This window comes from Mangifera indica, chromosome 4, assembly GCF_011075055.1.
Source record: "Mangifera indica cultivar Alphonso chromosome 4, CATAS_Mindica_2.1, whole genome shotgun sequence".
NCBI lineage: Eukaryota > Viridiplantae > Streptophyta > Magnoliopsida > Sapindales > Anacardiaceae > Mangifera > Mangifera indica.
In genome coordinates, this window is record NC_058140.1 from 13,738,954 (window position 1) to 13,756,310 (window position 17,357).

Here is a 17,357-nt window from a genome sequence, read left to right on the forward strand (position 1 = left end):
TTATCATAATTTTTTATTATTAATAAACCAAACAAGTTGATATAAGTAATAAAAGATATATTATCAAGATAATATTTAAATCTTTAAATCTTTGTAATCAAGCGACCTTTATAATTATCAGTAAAATATAATAAAAGTTAGATGATGAACAAATATTTAAATTTTTGAAAAGTTGAGGGTTACAGGTTGATAATGCATCAAACCTTGGGTGAGAATAAGTCCTCTTGCCTTTACAATTTGATTAAATTAAAAACTAAACACTCAGCCTACGTATCATCGGTGTATGTACATGTAATCTCAACACTCGGAATAACAGTAGAAAAACCTCTTTACGTTTTATAAGATGGTTTTGGACATCAGTTTAACCGCTGGGCCCAACGAATTTTCCCTTGGAAAAGTATAGCGAAGAAAGGCTGGGCTAAATGAAGACTATGTTTTGGACCTATTCCATGCCGGCATTCCCTTACTCTGTCATGCTCATCAACAATTCCTCCTTTCTTTAACTCTTGCCGTGCCTTGCCCGTGCCAGTATTAAAGAGGCTCATGTCACTTGCCCTCCAAATATTAAATCAGCTGGTTACCAAATTTTGTTGGTTGAGCTGAGTCCCCTCATTTGTCTTTTGGTCATCTCTCCTCAAAAGAAGAGCTAAAGCCGCGTATAAGATATACTAGAAACAGATGCAGAACCCAAGAATTTGCTTTGGATTCTTTGTCATTAGACTTTCTACTTTCTCTGTCTCCCACCACCCTCACCACCTTCTCATTTCACACTTCACTGTATAGCCCAATGCCGGCGCCTTTGCCCTTTCTTTGACTCTCACTCACCATTGCCCTTCAAAAATGAACTAAAGATAATGATAAAGAATCCCTCTTTTTTTCCATGCTGGACTAGGATACCCTTCATCAGTGGGAACTAAGGACTTCATTTTTGGCTTTTTGGTGTTCAATATTGAGCTTTTTAATCCAGCCATCATCCAACCTAGCTTCAACTCCAGAAGGAGATTGAGGTCATTTTCGTATGCAAACAAAAAAAGAAAGCTTTCTTCACTCTTCAGTCAAGTCCCTCAGCAATCCCAACAAGATAGAAAAAAAGAAGCAAAGAAAAAGGAAAAGAGTAGCATTTCAGTACAAATCAGAGAATTCTCCTAGACCTTAGCATCTCGAATGGGAGCTCTTCATGCCCTGGTTCTCTTCCTGATTCTACTGCAAACACGCAACATTATGGCTGATGATGACGAGTTGATGTCATGGAAATCTGCTACCGCAACATACACCAAAGAAGCAGAAGGATCAATAATCGTTGGTACTTTCTGCTAACACTGTAATACATTCAGTAGGCTTTTTGAGTTTCAACTAAGTGATAGTGTTTCATATCATGTTTTTACTACAAAAAGATACTAATACGTTCTCAAGATCCTTCTTGTTTGACATCGCAGAGGGTGCTTGTGGTTATGGGGACCTTCACAAGGCCAGCTATGGCAAATACAGTGCTGGACTTAGTACCATGTTATTCAACAGAGGAAGTACTTGTGGCGCATGCTTTGAGGTCAGATGTGTTGATCACATCTTGTTTTGTCTCCTCGGGAGCCCATCTGTCGTTCTTACTGCCACAGATTTCTGCCCTCCTAACTATGGACTTTCATCAGATTATGGTGGGTGGTGCAATTTCCCTAAAGAACACTTTGAGATGTCAGAGGCTGCATTTGGTGAAATTGCAGATAAAAAAGCTGATATTGTCCCAGTTCAATACAGGAGGTATAAATATAAAACATAATAGATTTGGCAATGTTAAACAACCTATTGGAAGCCATTACTGTTTTCTAATACATATTAAATTTGATGGGAAACATGCCGATGTGCCTTTTCTGCAGGGTGAAGTGTGTGCGAACAGGGGGGCTGAGATTCACAGTGAGTGGAAGTGCTCACTTTTATCAAGTCCTCGTGACCAATGTGGGTTTGGATGGTGAAGTCATTGGTGTGAAAGTAAAGGGATCGAAAACTGGATGGATACCAATGGCAAGAAATTGGGGCCAAATCTGGCAATGCAATGCCAACCTCACAAAGCAGCCCCTGTCTTTCGAGGTGATCACCAGCACTAGAAGAACACTCACATCCTACAATGTTGCTCCAGCAAACTGGCAGTTTGGTCAGACATACGAAGGGAAACACTTCTAGTGTGGAAAGTTTTCCAACTTGAATCTGGAGTCTACAATCTACAGATACAGATATGACTACTGGTTTTGAGTTTATCTTAGTGAAGATCTCTATACATGTTCACACATGAAACTTATTTTGGCTCGTGGTCAAGAAAGATGCCAAAGTCTTAGAAGAAAGTTGAAAAAATAGGAATATAAGGTCCCACTTTTTCTTTATGACAAAACTGTCTATCAAGCATAAATATTCATGAAATGTATAATTATTGGAATTGGAAAGTAAAAGTATGTAAGGATAACCCCGCATTATCTGCTACTTGTAGTTATCCTTCCTATGAATTAGGTTGCCTTAAGAAGTGGCTTCCTCAATTTTGCTTCTATGAAAAAGATTGTTCAATAGTAGTGTTTTATTTGAAAATGCCCAAAAACCATATGCACATGCTTTGATGGTTTGCAATAAATATAAATTGTTTTTCCCTTCTGCTAGTAGATTATGCAAATATCAAACTGTTACACGGACAGGATTTAACTAAGAAGTTGAAAAGAATGTGATTTTTGTTTTCTCTGTAACAGTGGAGTTGTGTCTTTTCTACACAGATTTTCTCATGATTGGATAATTGTAAAGCCAAAGATAAAATTGTTTGAACTATTTCATTGAAGTCTTGAACAATCTAAACAGTTAATGTCTACTTTGCCACATTAAACAGCTGGTACGATGATCAAATTGTATCAACTTCTACTGAAAGTATCCATCCATCACATGTTTGCTTAAGCACAAACAGAATAATTTCTTGAACTGAAGATGTAGGAAAAGAGGGGTTTCATCTCCAATGGTTATTTTAACATCATTCTATTGTCAAGCCCTATCATTGTTGTAAAGAATGACAAGCTACAAGCATGCAATGTAACCCAGCAGCCATTCTCTGCTTCACAGTGTCATCAATCGACTAGAGGTTTATGAGTCTTCCATGCTTTCAGCAGACTAGTGAATTTGTGAGGTTGAAATTTTTTTTTTTTTTGAGTGCATTATAACTATGAGTCTTGGGTGCTATGTGATAGCCCTTGCCTTACCTAAAGAATATGAAGTGGGATGATGCTTGGCACTGGTCTACTACATTACACCTCTGTTTGTGGGCTAAGCTATTGGACAATAGAGAGTAGTGGCGGTATGCACAGTGTCATATCATTGCCAGTAATAATTTTAGTAACAGTAATTAACAACTTGATAGCATTTTTAGTTAGATCAACATGGTATAGGTGTTAACTTTGTTGGGTAGTGTTATGAAGGTTACTCGGAACTTGGACACTCTTGGGGATTTTGTAATCATGAGGAGCAATGGACAACCTACTTACAACTATTATGTCACGGTTGATGACGCCACTAGGGCTATTTCTCATGATATAAGGTATTACTAAAATAACTTCCGCATTAATGGAATTATTCCATCTGCCATTCTCAATATTTCTTCAGTTTTTTTTCCTTTGACTTTATTTCCATATCTGTTTTGTTTATGATATCTTCATAACCTCACAGCACTTGCATTTCAGAGCAGAAGAGCATTTACCAAATACTCTCAGGCAGGCACTTATATATAAGGTAACTTAAGTGCTCCTGAGTAGTAATTTATTTTTGCCTGCTTGTTGTTGTAGATGCTCTGGTTTCTCATAATAGTGTCAAGAAGCTGATTTGTTTATCTATATTCCATTCCAGGCTCTTGGGTTCTCAATGCCTTACTTCGCCCATGTTTTGTTAATTCTTGCACCTGATAGGAGTAAGCTGTCGAAAAGGAATGATGCAACTTCAGTGGGTCAAGTTGTTACTTGGTGCTTCCCTTTGTTTTAAGTTGGGATATACAGTATTATCTTTCTCTGATGCCTTTGGTTGTTGGCTTTTTAATCGAACAAAAAATTTCTTTTGGAGGGTAAGAATTCTCTGACTGGTTATCCCATTTAACAGTTCAGGGAGATGGGCTACCTGCCTCAGGCAATGGTAAACTACCTGGCACTTTTAGGTTGGGGTGATGGCACTGAAAATGAAATTTTCTCACTTCAACAACTTGGTTGGTTTTCCTTTTATGTATACCTGATTATCTGTACATTTCCCTAGACCTTGCTAAAAGCTTGTCTTATAACCTCTTATTATATCAACTTCTACTTTTGAGCAATGTCTTAATTTGTTCATGCCATTTGCAGTTGAAAAATTCTCAATTGAGCGTGTTAACAAAAGTGGCGCTGTATTTGATTCTAATAAATTAAGGTAATTATAGCCTTTCAGCTGCTAATACTGACAGGCCTTGTTTCTTAATTTTTATCTAGCAAGCATTTCCAGATAATACTATGTGCCCTAGGGGACGCTGATGAATGAATACTTTGTAGTTACACAACATTCTTCTTGTGTTTGTGCATTTTCTGTTCGAATTTCCCAATAGTTTCTTCCTTGACACATATCCATGAGGTAAAGGTGGATGAATGGTCAACATTTAAGGGCCCAGAAGAGTTGACCAAACTGATTGGTGAACACTGGAAGAGCAGTGGTATCCTCAATGAATCAGAGGGGCCGTTTGTAGATGTATGTTCTTTTCACTGATATCTTCAAATGCATTGATGTATTAATTATAATAAATAATAGTTTATGAAGCCTCATATACTACACTCAGTTCTCTATTTTGTTGTGAGCTACATTAGGCAACAAAAGCAAAGATATTTTGGGGAACTAAATAAATTCTTGGATTTTATCTGCTCTGAGGACTGTAGCTCATAGTAGGATCAAGGATTCTGGTTGTTCTTTAACTAACCACAGGATTTTAGAAAAAAATTTCCCAATGTTTGGTTATATGCATTGAAAGTCTCATTAAAATATTGATTTTCCTAGTAGATTAGATCTTGAATGTGTCTTTTCTCTCTTCTAAAGTTTTGCTTGCTGTAGTGGGTGGGAGAATCTTTCAGTTTAATTTTCATCTCCAGCCATTTGCTTGTGTGACGGTGCATAATTTTATAGCATGACTTTGTACAAACAGGAGGCACGTCAGCTGCGCAAGCATGGGATTGACTTGGTGACTGACTCGGACAAAGCACTTTCAAATTTGCTGTCTTATCCTTTGCATGCTACTTTGACTAGGTGATTAGAGATTTTGTTGTACTTAAAATTCTGCTTTATTGATATAGTTTGGTGTCATTCGAGTTGAAAAGTTACTGTTATCTTACTGACCTTGAATCTTAAATCTTTGCCATGGCATTGTTTAAATGCTAAAAAATAGCATTGTCTGCGGTTCATTGTTGTGGATATCTTTCATTTCAAGTTATGTTTGAAGGTATAACTGTCATGCTCTTACCACATGAATGTGCACGCAGTCCTGAAGGTAAATCAGTTGTAGAAGACAAGCTTTCCGAAGTTGCAGCTAGCCTCTTAGCTGCCTATGATGGTGGCGAAATTGTTGGTGCACTCGAAGAAGGCCCTGCTGGCTGGCAAAAGTGGGTGAAGAGCTTTGGAAAATCATTGAAGCGCAAGGTGAGGTCTAAATGGATGATTTTTCTTTCTTTCTCATCTTCTTGCTACCAAACTCCGACACTAAGGCCAATCTGAATATCGCAGAGGAAATCACTTTTCGTGCCCCTCAGGGTGTTATTAAGTGGAAAACTCCATGGCCCCGATATGGAAGCTAGCATGGTTTTACTCCACAAAGCTGGAACTCAAGGTGTTATTAGTCCTCAAGCTGGGTTTGTGACATTGAATGAAAGGTCCAACATACCTAGCTAGGCAAATCGACTGGGAAGCATTGAACAAAAATGAACCCCTCTTGGAGTCTGCAACAGATTGATTTGAAGTTGACAAATCTGTGCATGCGTGCAAATGGAAAAACTAGCAAATGTAGCTGCAGCTCAAATGCATTAGCGTGTACCTAAAGTTAACAAAGAGGCGTCAGAAATTAAGTTGTATACGTTTGTTTGAAGAGAAAGAAAGAAAGAACTGAAGTTTCAACAACAACGAAAAAGACAGTCAAAATGACAGAAAGAAAAGATCTAATTTTATCAGCAATCCTCTTACAGCCATTGGATCTAAAATCTAACCTCGATTTATTCTTTGAAAATTTATTACATCTTACCTTATCAACAAAGTCTCTAAGGTATATATCTAATCAAGTGATAATTTCTCATACCTATGGGATGTTTCATAATTTCTTAAACCTAAGTGGGGTTGAATACGAGTACCAGTTTAACTTGATTCGATTTAATTTGAACTCGTTTGGTTTAGCTTTGAGTTAAAAGAATTGACTTGTCATTTAAAAAAGTCAAACTCAAGTTAAGGGGTATTCAATTTGGTTCAGTTCAAGTTTAACTTAATTTCATAGTTCAGATTCTTAATTTAAGTTTGATTTGAATTCATAACTTAAATCAATAGTTTGAATTTTCAAATCGGATTAGTGGTTTGAGTTTGTGACTTATTTATAAAATAACGTTATTTTGTCTATATTATTTTGTTAATGACCTATAAATTCGAATTACGAATTTAAGCCATCAACTAGAACTAAATTAAACAAACATTTTTTTTTTCAACCATATTTAATTTTGGATTCGATAAGTTTGAATTGAACTATCTTTTATTTAAGTGAAACTTGAATCAAAAGTATTCAAATTCAATTCAATTCAATTCAAATTAATCTCTAAACTTGAGAAAGTTAAGAGTAATATACCTTATTTTAATGATCACGTGAGGAACACGAGGAACAGCATGATAAGAAATAGGAGGAGAGTGAGAATTTCGTAAGCATAGGTGTAGCTCAGGCAAGCAATAACAGCCACCACAGTAGACGACCGCCACCACCATTAGTCCACCAAGTACAATTTATAATAGAATTAGTCTTATATTAACAAAATCTTATAATTTATGGAAAATTAACCTCATTCACATGGTTCTTATAAAAATCAATTCGTTTCATATCATTCCACACCATTCTCTCTCTTCCAAAATTCAAATCCTGTTGTTCATATTAGATCTGTTAATGCATTCCATTTGCATTTACTGATCCCTGTCACAATCATGTCTGCTTCTCAAACCTTAGGCGGACCTTCTCGCTGCGGCCGCGCTCTTGGTCCCTATCTCGACAAAATCATCAAAAACGCTGCCTGGCGGAAACATTCTCATCTCGTTTCTTCTTGTAAATCCGCTCTTGATAAGCTCGATTCTTTGTCGGATGATCCTTCTCATGTCTCTTCGCTCTTCGGCCTCTCTCAGACCGACGCTGAATTTGTTATTCAACCTCTGTTTCTCGCCTTGGAATCGGCTTATCCGAAAGTTGGTGAGCCGGCTCTTGAATGCGCCTTCAAATTGTTTTCCGTTGGATTAGTTCGCGGTGAGGTTGAGGTGGAGTCTCGTTCTGTTGTTTTTAAATTGATTGATAGTGTTTGTAAGGTGTGTGGAATTGGAGAAGAGTCGATTGAATTAGCTGTGCTTAGAGTTTTGTTGTCGGCGGTTCGATCTCCTTGCTTGTTGATTAGGGGCGATTGTTTATTGCTAGTTGTTAGAACTTGTTATAATGTGTATCTTGGTGGATTGACTGGGACCAACCAGATCTGCGCCAAGTCGGTTCTTGCGCAGATTATGGTGATAGTTTTTGCTAGAGTGGAGGAGGATTCCTTGGATATACCGAATATGAAGACCATTTCAGTGAGTGAGTTGTTGGAGATTGCGGATAAGAATTTAAATGAAGGCAGTTCTATTCATTTGTGCCAGAATTTTATAAATGAGGTTATGGGAGCCAGTGAAGGGGTTCCAGATGTTAAGTTGTCTCGGAAAAATGTAGCAAGGGATTCGCCGAATGGTGATTCTGAGGTGTTGAAAACTGATGAGAAAAGTGAAGTGGATGAAGGACAAGGGAATGGTGGAGGGGAGTCCGGCCCTGACAGTAAGATTAGGGAGGATGGTTTTGTTTTGTTCAAGAATATTTGTAAGTTATCCATGAAGTATTCATCACAGGAGAACCCTGATGATCAAATCCTTTTGAGGGGGAAGATTTTGTCTCTGGAGCTGCTCAAGGTGATCATGGATAATGCGGGTCCAATGTGGCGCTCGAATGAGAGGCAAGTTATTGTTTTTCTCAAAGAATTTTGTGATGCCAACTTTTACAGGCTGTTATTCTAGGTTGGATGCTTTTCAATAGATGCGTTATAATATTTCCATCGCTGTTTCTGATACTTGCTTCCATTTCCTTGTGTTTTGTGCTGTATACCATCACAGAGGAGATAATGTAATCAAAATTTATTTTTATTTTTTAATTCTTTTTTCTCTTTTTATTCCTAGCTTTTTTTAGTTTATTAAGTGATTCTGCTGGCTCTCTATTATGATGAAAAGCATGGAGTTGTATTAACTAGCTGTAAATGCTGAACTGTTAGAAATTTGATATTTCCTTTTACTTGGCACAGGTTTCTCAGTGCTATCAAGCAGTTTCTCTGTCTATCATTGTTAAAGAACAGTGCATTATCAGTTATGTCTATTTTCCAACTTCAGTGTTGTATTTTTACAATCCTGTTGTCCAAATATAGATCAGTGCTGAAAGCAGAAATTGGCATATTCTTTCCCATGCTCATCCTCCGGGTGCTTGAAAATGTTCTCCAGCCAAGTTTTTTGCAGAAGATGACTGTCCTTAACTTATTGGAGAAGATTGCCCACGATTCTCAGCTTGTCATTGATATATTTGTGAACTATGACTGTGATGTGGATTCTCCAAATATATTTGAAAGGTATTACACATCTACTGATGTTTTTTGTATTATTTTCTTTTTAAGTCCCATTTTCAAGTGGAATTAATTGGTTAAAGATCAATAATAAATTCAGCATTATGTGAAGAGATGGGCATGTTGTAGTATGTTTAGGACTTAGTAGGTGTAGTTTAAAAAGGGCAGGTTTTACCAATTCTCTTTAAATATTATTGTATTCACAATCTATATATTTTTGCTTAAGAATGCGTGTAGTGCATTCTCTTCATTCTAGAGTACACCTTTACCACCATAATGGATTGATCAATAGTGAAACTCCAATATCCTATGATTTCCTCAGTGAAATACATTACCTGTCACTGGTACAGAGCTTGACACAAGGCTTTCAACCATCTATGAATCACACATCAATAAAAAGGATGATATTTTGATGAATTAGTATTATACAATTCTGAGATTTTGAAAGAAGTCTTTTAAGTTACTTTAATCCTTAATTAATTTAATATCATATGGGACTAGATACTTTGTGCATATGAAAACTGCTATCATGTCTTATAAGGTTTCATGTTTAGATATACTTTCATGCTTATGGAAGTGGAACAAAACTATCATATAAAATTGAGTTTTTAACTGAGTTCTAGGCTTTAAGGTTATGGTGAGCAACAAGGAGAGGAAAATGGCATTCAATAAATGGCTGCTTTGAGCTTGCTCTTTGTAGAAGTACTCAATTTTGAACTAAAACCTTGAGAGATGAGAATGTCAAGACTATGAAATAGCCAAGGGATCATAACTAGTCCATTTAAAATAACAAAAAAAATCTAATTACATAGAAATTTTAATCTACCTTTTTCTCTTTTATTCATATAATCCTATTTTAACCCTGCAAAGCAACTCTTAGGAAAGATATTGACTTGTTTGAAGGTGATGAGGCGAACATAAAATAAGGTAACTGTCTTGGGTTGTTTGGCCTTATAAGTTGGGTTTGAGGATTCCATTGCATGTTTATTGGCAGCCCACAATAGGTTCATTTCCAAATTGGGTCATTCAATGAAGGAATCCTCAAGCTATTTTCATGAAATGAATATAATCTATAAATTTGTCGTCGCCTGTTATGCAATCATGCAACTTCCTGTATACCTAATCTGTTGCAACTTCACTTCTCTCTCTCTTACACGCGTGTGCACACACACAAAAAAGTAAACTATTCATGTAGTGATGATATTGTATTTTCGTAAATGTATTAAAACCCTTATAATTCCATCAGATACTTGCAGGATTGTTAATGGCCTTCTAAAAACTGCTCTAGGACCAACTCCTGGTTCAACTACAACTTTGTCTCCAGCCCAGGATATTACCTTCCGGTATGAATCAGTGAAATGTTTAGTTAGCATCATTAAGTCAATGGGATCTTGGATGGACCACCAGCTGAAAATAGGAGATTCCTATTTGCCTAAGAGCTCTGAGAGTGATACATCAACAGAGAATACTTCAATTCCAAGCGGAGAAGATGGAATTGTCTCTGACTATGAGTTACATCCTGAAGTAAATTCAGAAGTGTCTGATGCTGCTACACTTGAGCAACGAAGGTCTTATAAAATTGAACTACAGGTGGGTATTGCTTTAGTTAGAGGAGAATAATGTAGTTAGCTTTTTTCAAATGAGAATATTAGCATAGTTCATCTTGTAGTGACAGTTTTATTGTATTTCTTGCAGAAAGGTGTCTCACTGTTTAATAAGAAACCATCCAAGGGCATTGAGTTTCTAATCAACACCAACAAGATTGGTGGTTCTCCAGAAGAAGTGGCCTCTTTTCTTAAAAGAGCCACTGGCCTTAGTGAAACCATGATTGGCGATTATTTGGGTGAAAGGGAGGAATTTTCTTTGAGAGTTATGCATGCTTATGTCGACTCGTTTAACTTCAAAGGGATGGATTTTGGTGAAGCTATAAGATTTTTCCTAAGAGGCTTTAGGTTACCTGGAGAGGCACAGAAAATTGACCGCATCATGGAGAAATTTGCTGAGCGCTACTGTAAATGCAATCCAAATTCATTTACTAGTGCAGATACTGCTTATGTTCTTGCTTATTCTGTGATAATGCTGAACACAGATGCCCACAATAGCATGGTGAAAGATAAGGTTTGCTTGCAGATTTTGTTTGTTCTTGACTTTTGCCACACATTTATGACTTGTGAGCGATGATTTGTCTGGTCAAATTTTCATTTATTTGTTAGCTTTTGTTTTATATTGAACTTGGGAAAGTGAGTTATATCTATCAGTTATGAACTTCTTATGTACATCCTAAACTCTACTCACTTCTGCTGTGCATTGTTTGACAGATGACAAAGGCAGATTTTATTCGGAACAACCGAGGAATAGACGATGGCAAGGATTTACCTGAAGAGTATCTAGGTGCCCTTTATGATCAAATTGTGAAAAATGAAATTAAAATGAATGCTATCTCTTCTGCTCCACAGAGCAGGCAGGTGAACAGCTTGAATAGACTTTTGGGGTTGGATGGTATACTTAATCTAATAACTGGGAAACAGGTTGAAGAAAAACCATTGGGTGCAAATGGCCTTCTCATAAAGCACATTCAAGAGCAGTTTAAGGCAAAGTCGGGAAAATCAGAGTAAGCTGTTCCCGAACACTCATAAGCTGTTCCTGTAAAATTGTGCTCTTTTCCATGCCTAAGGTTGTCATAATTCAATGGAAAATGGATCATTCATGGGCATTTATATTTCCTGTCTATTTGAAGTTATTATGGTTAGTTTTATCATCTGATAAATTGTAATAGAAGGATAGAGATTTAGGTACTATTTCTAATAACAGCTATGTACAGTTATTTTGACCCAAAAAGCACATGCTGCATTTTTGTTGTGCCTTATCTATTCCTGCAAAACACTTCATCTTTTAGAAGTATTAATGGTGTTATAATTCAATGCCACCTTTGTTTTTATTATTAACCCTGAAGTCTTTTGAAAAACATCTTGATATTATTTCTCACGTGGTAGTAATTAATTTTCATTTGGTATTTCAGGTCTATATATCATGCTGTTACAGACGCTGCAATATTGAGGTTTATGGTGGAGGTCTGCTGGGGTCCTATGCTGGCTGCATTCAGTGTGACTCTTGATCAGAGTGATGACAAACTCGCTACTTCACAGTGCTTACAGGGTTTTCGACATGCTGTGCATGTCACTGCAGTAATGGGAATGCAGACCCAGAGAGATGCTTTTGTTACATCTGTGGCCAAGTTTACTTATCTCCACTGTGCTGCAGATATGAAGCAAAAGAATGTTGATGCTGTAAAGGTAAGCATTTATCCAGTCTTCAATTATGAAATGAGGATTTTTCTTTCTATAGTGTTGTTATATGCATTATATCTGAATCAGGTTGAGAAGTGCTTAATTCAGAAATGTTTGCACATATGACATTTCTTTGCTTGTACTAGAAAAAAGTTACGTTAATTGATGAACATGCATCCTGCTTTTATTACTTTCATCCTATGTGTCTGGAAATATTCTTGGTCATCTAAAATATTGAAACAGTTATGTTCAAGCAGTCAAAACTCAAAAGTATTCTACTCAATTTAACATTTAAATAGGAGTGAAAATTGTAATCTAATTAGACTAGTCAGCACGTAAATGTGGTCTTTCTATTGCTTTTACACGTGTGTTTACGTTGTGCAGGCAATAATATCAATTGCCATTGAAGATGGTAATCATCTTCAGGAAGCCTGGGAACATATATTGACATGCCTCTCTAGAATTGAGCATCTTCAACTATTAGGAGAGGGTGCACCAACTGATGCATCCATTTTTTCTGGTTCTAATGTTGAAATAGATGAGAGGACACAAAAATCTATGGGTTTTCCATCTCTGAAGAAAAAAGGATCACTCCAGAATCCATCTATGATGGCCGTTGTCCGAGGGGGTTCATATGACAGTACTACTGTTGGAGTCAATTCCCCAGGACTGGTAACTTCAGAACAGATTTATCACTTTATCTCGAATCTGAATTTGCTGGACCAGATTGGGAATTTCGAATTGAACCATGTTTTTGCTCATAGCCAAAGGTTGAATAGTGAAGCAATAGTAGCTTTTGTGAAAGCACTGTGCAAAGTTTCTATTTCAGAGTTACAATCTCCAACAGATCCTCGTGTATTCAGTCTCACAAAATTAGTTGAAATCGCGTAAGATTTTTCACATGTTAGTTAAATTTGTCTTTCTGACATGAATATCATCTGCTATAACCTCATTGAATGGTATATAGAGAAATATGATCTGCTACAATCCTCACAATTGTGATTGTAAATAGTAGAGCCTGAAATATTACATTTTAATCACCTAAGTTTTAAAATATTATTTAAACCCTATAACTAATATATTCATCAATTATTCCTTATATTCAAAGTAAAGAAATTAGAATTTATGAATACAAGTGTAAGATTTAAAACTTTTGGAGGCTTGTTGATATTTTACTTGAGCTGAGCCCAAGCTGCTTGGCTTGACTTACACCCCTTGTCAGACAGGACTTTTATCTTTCAAAGACAATATTTTCTCTTAAAATGGATTTCATTCTGATTTAGTTTGTTGATTAATGTATATGGGGTTCCTTGGTGTTTCTCCCTCGTTCCACCTTCCCAGGAGTGGACATAAATTATTATAAATATAAGGTTGATTGTATTTGGTGATGAGTCATGCTATCTCTATTAACAGCATTGTTATTGCTGCAGGCATTACAATATGAACCGCATCAGATTAGTTTGGTCCCGCATGTGGAATGTTCTCTCCGATTTCTTTGTGTCAGTTGGTTTGTCAGAAAATCTCTCTGTAGCAATCTTTGTCATGGATTCACTACGGCAGCTTGCTATGAAGTTCCTAGAGCGTGAGGAATTAGCAAATTACAACTTTCAGAATGAATTTCTGAGACCATTTGTGATTATTATGCAGAAAAGCAGTTCTACTGAAATTAAGGAATTAATTGTTCGGTGCATTTCCCAGATGGTCCTTAGCCGTGTTAGTAATGTGAAATCTGGCTGGAAAAGTGTTTTTATGGTATGTTGATGAGCTTCATTATAGATTCACGTTGTCTACATGGTCTTAACTCACTTAGAAAGTCAGCAGTAATTGGATTTTCTGCGGGCTTGAATTGAATTTGTTTTAAATTCATTAAAAATCACAGCTGAGACTTCCATGCTATTATTTGTTATTTTAATTTCTTAATGATTGATGAAATTTTGGAAATGAGGACTAGCTGGAGCTGTAAACCCTTTGAAGAATTATTTTTTAACTCATAATTAAATCTGAATCTAGCAAACTTTAAGTTTTATTTAATTCTTCAGTCAAAAGTCAATGTATTACAATTGTTCATGATTATTTAAATGTTTCACACCGGGACTCCATATAATACTCCTCATCCATCATTAATTGTTGTTAGTATTGGTGCTTACATGGGCAATTGATGGGACTCCTGCTTTACATTTAATTATTTGTTAAGTAATTATGTGAGTCAGCTTTATACATGGTAACATCTATTTGTTGCTAAGGATATTCTGTCCTCTTCCAGATTTTTACAACTGCTGCAGCTGATGAGCGGAAGAATATCGTCTTGTTGGCCTTTGAGACGATGGAGAAGATAGTGCGGGAATATTTTCCTCATATAACTGAGACAGAGGCTACAACTTTTACTGATTGTGTTAAATGCCTCCTGACCTTCACAAATAGCAAATTTAACAGTGATGTTAGCCTCAATGCTATTGCCTTTCTCCGGTTCTGTGCCCTGAAACTTGCAGATGGTGGCCTTGTCTCAGATGAGATGAGTGGCTTTGATGGTCTATCCAGTTCTGAAGCAAATGAGGATGCTTCAAAACTTCAGAGTTCAACTGAAAAAGATGATCATGCATCTTTTTGGGTTCCTTTGCTCACAGGTAAGCTGCTATGATGGTTTGCTTCCTATCAAATGCCATACCTTCTACATGGCAATACTTTTGTATAGATGGAAACAGCTGCTTCATTGCTCGCTTGCTTCTAATAGAAGTAAATTGATTCTGGTCACATACACACTAAAATTTGCCATCAGATTCTACCTCATAGTTCACCTTCATTTAGAATCGCTGCACATTAATGGTTCTGAGTTATACAAGCAAACTGAGCTCTCCCCTCTCCCTTCTTCCTTTGTCCATTCATTGCCATTCAGACATTATATGCCTATCTGATAAGCCATACATGATTCCTCCTTACTGAAGATTATGTCACATGCATAATACTGATGAAGTCAAGTGTTGCCTGTTACTTTTTCCTTTTTTTATGACTAGCCATTGTTACCCATCTGATGGGCTGTTGGATATTGGGGCATCTTTTTCCATTTTTAAGGATAATGTTTGATTTGAGATACTCGTTGTATAGTGTAGATTTGTTTGAAATGTAAGAAAGAATAATTGAGATAAGCAGTACTTGAGTTGGGGATCATACCAACTCAGTTCCAAATTTCGAAGGGTCTAAGACAGTGTAAAGGCAATTTTAGGGATTTATTTAAGGTATTCATATAGGTTACTTATGGTAAGAATATTTATGTGCCTTATCTTTTCAGAATTTTAAAATGTGGGCATTTCTGTTTCAGGTTTGGCCAAACTAACTTCCGATCCCAGGTCAACCATCCGAAAGAGTTCTCTGGAAGTGCTTTTTAATATTCTAAAGGATCATGGTCATCTATTTCCAAGGCCATTTTTTATTGGTGTTTTTTCGTCTGTTATTTATCCAATATTTAATGTTGCAAGTGACAAGGGAGACATTCTTGTAAAAGATGACCAGGATTTACGAGCTTCACAACCCCCACAACCTGAAGCCCATACATGGGATTCTGAAACTGCTGCTGTTGCATCACAGTGTCTGGTTGATCTATTTATCTGTTTCTTTGATGTGGTGAGGTCTCAACTACCGTGTGTGGTATCAATTTTGACAGAATTTATTAGAAGTCCTATTCAGGGTCATGCAAGCACTGGAGTTGCTTCATTGTTGCATATGGCTCGGGAATTGAGAAGCCAACTTTCAGAAGATGAATGGAGGGAGATTTTTAAGGCTTTGAAGGAGGCTGCAGCAATAACATTGCCAAGTTTCATGAAGGTCTTAAGAATCATGGATGAAATTGAGATTCCAGATGGTTCTCAAAGTGATGCTGACATTGAAATTAATTCTGAACATGGATCGATCAATGAGGATGATATGGATGACGATAAACTACAAACTGCAGCATACGTGGTCTCAAAAATGAAGTCTCATATCACTGTGCAGCTACTCATTTTACAGGTTCCCTCTATCAATTTTCCATGTATTTATATCGCAAATACCCCTGTCTATCTGTGAGACATTCAGTGATTTTCAAGAAGATTTCATTAGGGTTGATTTATTCTGTATTTGCTTCATGATCTTATTTTCTTTTATCATTTCAGGTCGTACGTGATTTGTCCCAGATTTGCATACAATCCTTATCAGCATCCAACATCGAGATCATTCTTGACATACTTTCCTCTGTTGCTTCACACGCCCATGAATTGAATTCCGAGACAATCCTGCTGAAGAAACTGCAGAAAGTGTGCTCTGCACTGGAACTCTCGGATCCTCCAATGGTTCATTTTGAGAACGAGTCATACCAAAACTACCTCAACTTCCTCCAAGGATTGCTCAGAGATAATCCATTTGCGAGTGAGATGAACACAGAATCGCATCTCGTAGAAGTCTGTACAAAAATACTTCGGATATACTTAAACTGCACGGTGTCTCAGCAGAAACCGGGTAAAGAGACACGAGCGATACACTGGATTCTTCCTTTGGGCTCCGCCAAAAAGGAAGAAGTGGCAGCTCGGACGTCATTGTTGGTGTTGGCATTGCGAATGCTGAGTGATTTGGAAAGGGATTCGTTTAGGAAGTATGTCTCAAATTTCTTCCCACTGTTAGTAGATCTTGTGAGGAGTGAGCATGGCTCAAGAGAAGTACCACATTTGCTAGGCAACATGTTCAAATCTTGTATAGGCCCAGTGATAATGCATTGAATTTATTCATATTACATACACTGTATCATCATCATCAACGACAAAACAATTCACAATTTTGATGGTTTTTTTTTTTCCTAATTAGTTAGATTGAGAGCCAATATCTTGTATCTTTTTCTCTTTTTGGCTAAAGATGGAAAAGCAAAAGTGATGATGACATAATTGGAAAAATAGTCCATTTCAATCCAATATTTAGACCCTGTCAAGATTTCAAGATTTTTGGGTTAAATTTTCTGCATTGATTTGGTATTAAAGCCATGGTTTTAAAAATCGGATTGATCAGTTTAATCAGTTAAATTGGAATCTACAATTAAAATGGTTTTTGTTTGTTTGAAAACTGTTTTTAGAGTTAAATCGGATTGAATTGTCCAAACCATTTGTTGGATTAGATAAAAAATCCGATTTGATTCTAGCAATATAAAAATTCAATTTTTTTTTAT

General features: G+C 36.6%; 2 protein-coding genes and 1 pseudogene across 3 annotated transcripts; all 3 read left to right on the forward strand.

The window, feature by feature from the left end:
• The first annotated feature begins 630 nt into the window (after window positions 1-630).
• Window positions 631-2,555, forward strand: LOC123213517 (expansin-A20). Its single transcript, XM_044632970.1, has 3 exons — window positions 631-1,303; window positions 1,437-1,755; window positions 1,872-2,555. The coding sequence occupies exons 1-3, from the start codon at window positions 1,165-1,167 to the stop codon at window positions 2,173-2,175; spliced, it is 762 nt and encodes a 253-aa protein (XP_044488905.1). The 5' UTR covers window positions 631-1,164; the 3' UTR covers window positions 2,176-2,555.
• Window positions 2,556-3,434: 879 nt separating this feature from the next.
• LOC123214314 lies at window positions 3,435-6,063 on the forward strand (annotated as a pseudogene).
• Window positions 6,064-6,939: 876 nt separating this feature from the next.
• Window positions 6,940-17,106, forward strand: LOC123213637 (brefeldin A-inhibited guanine nucleotide-exchange protein 1). Of its 2 annotated transcripts, none has more exons than XM_044633109.1 (11): window positions 6,940-8,231; window positions 8,574-8,891; window positions 10,142-10,475; window positions 10,581-11,003; window positions 11,204-11,496; window positions 11,905-12,178; window positions 12,557-13,059; window positions 13,603-13,924; window positions 14,436-14,796; window positions 15,489-16,174; window positions 16,318-17,106. In XM_044633109.1, exons 1-11 carry the CDS (start codon window positions 7,192-7,194, stop codon window positions 16,915-16,917), a joined length of 5,154 nt encoding a protein of 1,717 aa, XP_044489044.1. In that variant the 5' UTR covers window positions 6,940-7,191; the 3' UTR covers window positions 16,918-17,106. The 2 variants fall into 2 exon arrangements, with proteins under 2 accessions (XP_044489044.1, XP_044489045.1); XM_044633110.1 differs by having other exon boundaries at window positions 8,072-8,231; window positions 10,132-10,475.
• The last annotated feature ends 251 nt before the right edge of the window (window positions 17,107-17,357 follow it).

Excerpts from the sequence above, each read along its gene's own strand:
- LOC123213517 (XM_044632970.1), top strand. The coding sequence starts at position 1,165 with ATGGGAGCTCTTCATGCCCTGGTTCTCTTCCTGATTCTACTGCAAACA. Across the intron at positions 1,304-1,436 it reads AGAAGGATCAATAATCGTTG|AGGGTGCTTGTGGTTATGGG; the intron begins GTACTTTCTGCT and ends TTGACATCGCAG. Across the intron at positions 1,756-1,871 it reads GTCCCAGTTCAATACAGGAG|GGTGAAGTGTGTGCGAACAG; the intron begins GTATAAATATAA and ends CCTTTTCTGCAG.
- LOC123213637 (XM_044633109.1), top strand. The coding sequence starts at position 7,192 with ATGTCTGCTTCTCAAACCTTAGGCGGACCTTCTCGCTGCGGCCGCGCT. Across the intron at positions 11,497-11,904 it reads GCAAAGTCGGGAAAATCAGA|GTCTATATATCATGCTGTTA; the intron begins GTAAGCTGTTCC and ends TTGGTATTTCAG. Across the intron at positions 13,925-14,435 it reads GCTGGAAAAGTGTTTTTATG|ATTTTTACAACTGCTGCAGC; the intron begins GTATGTTGATGA and ends GTCCTCTTCCAG.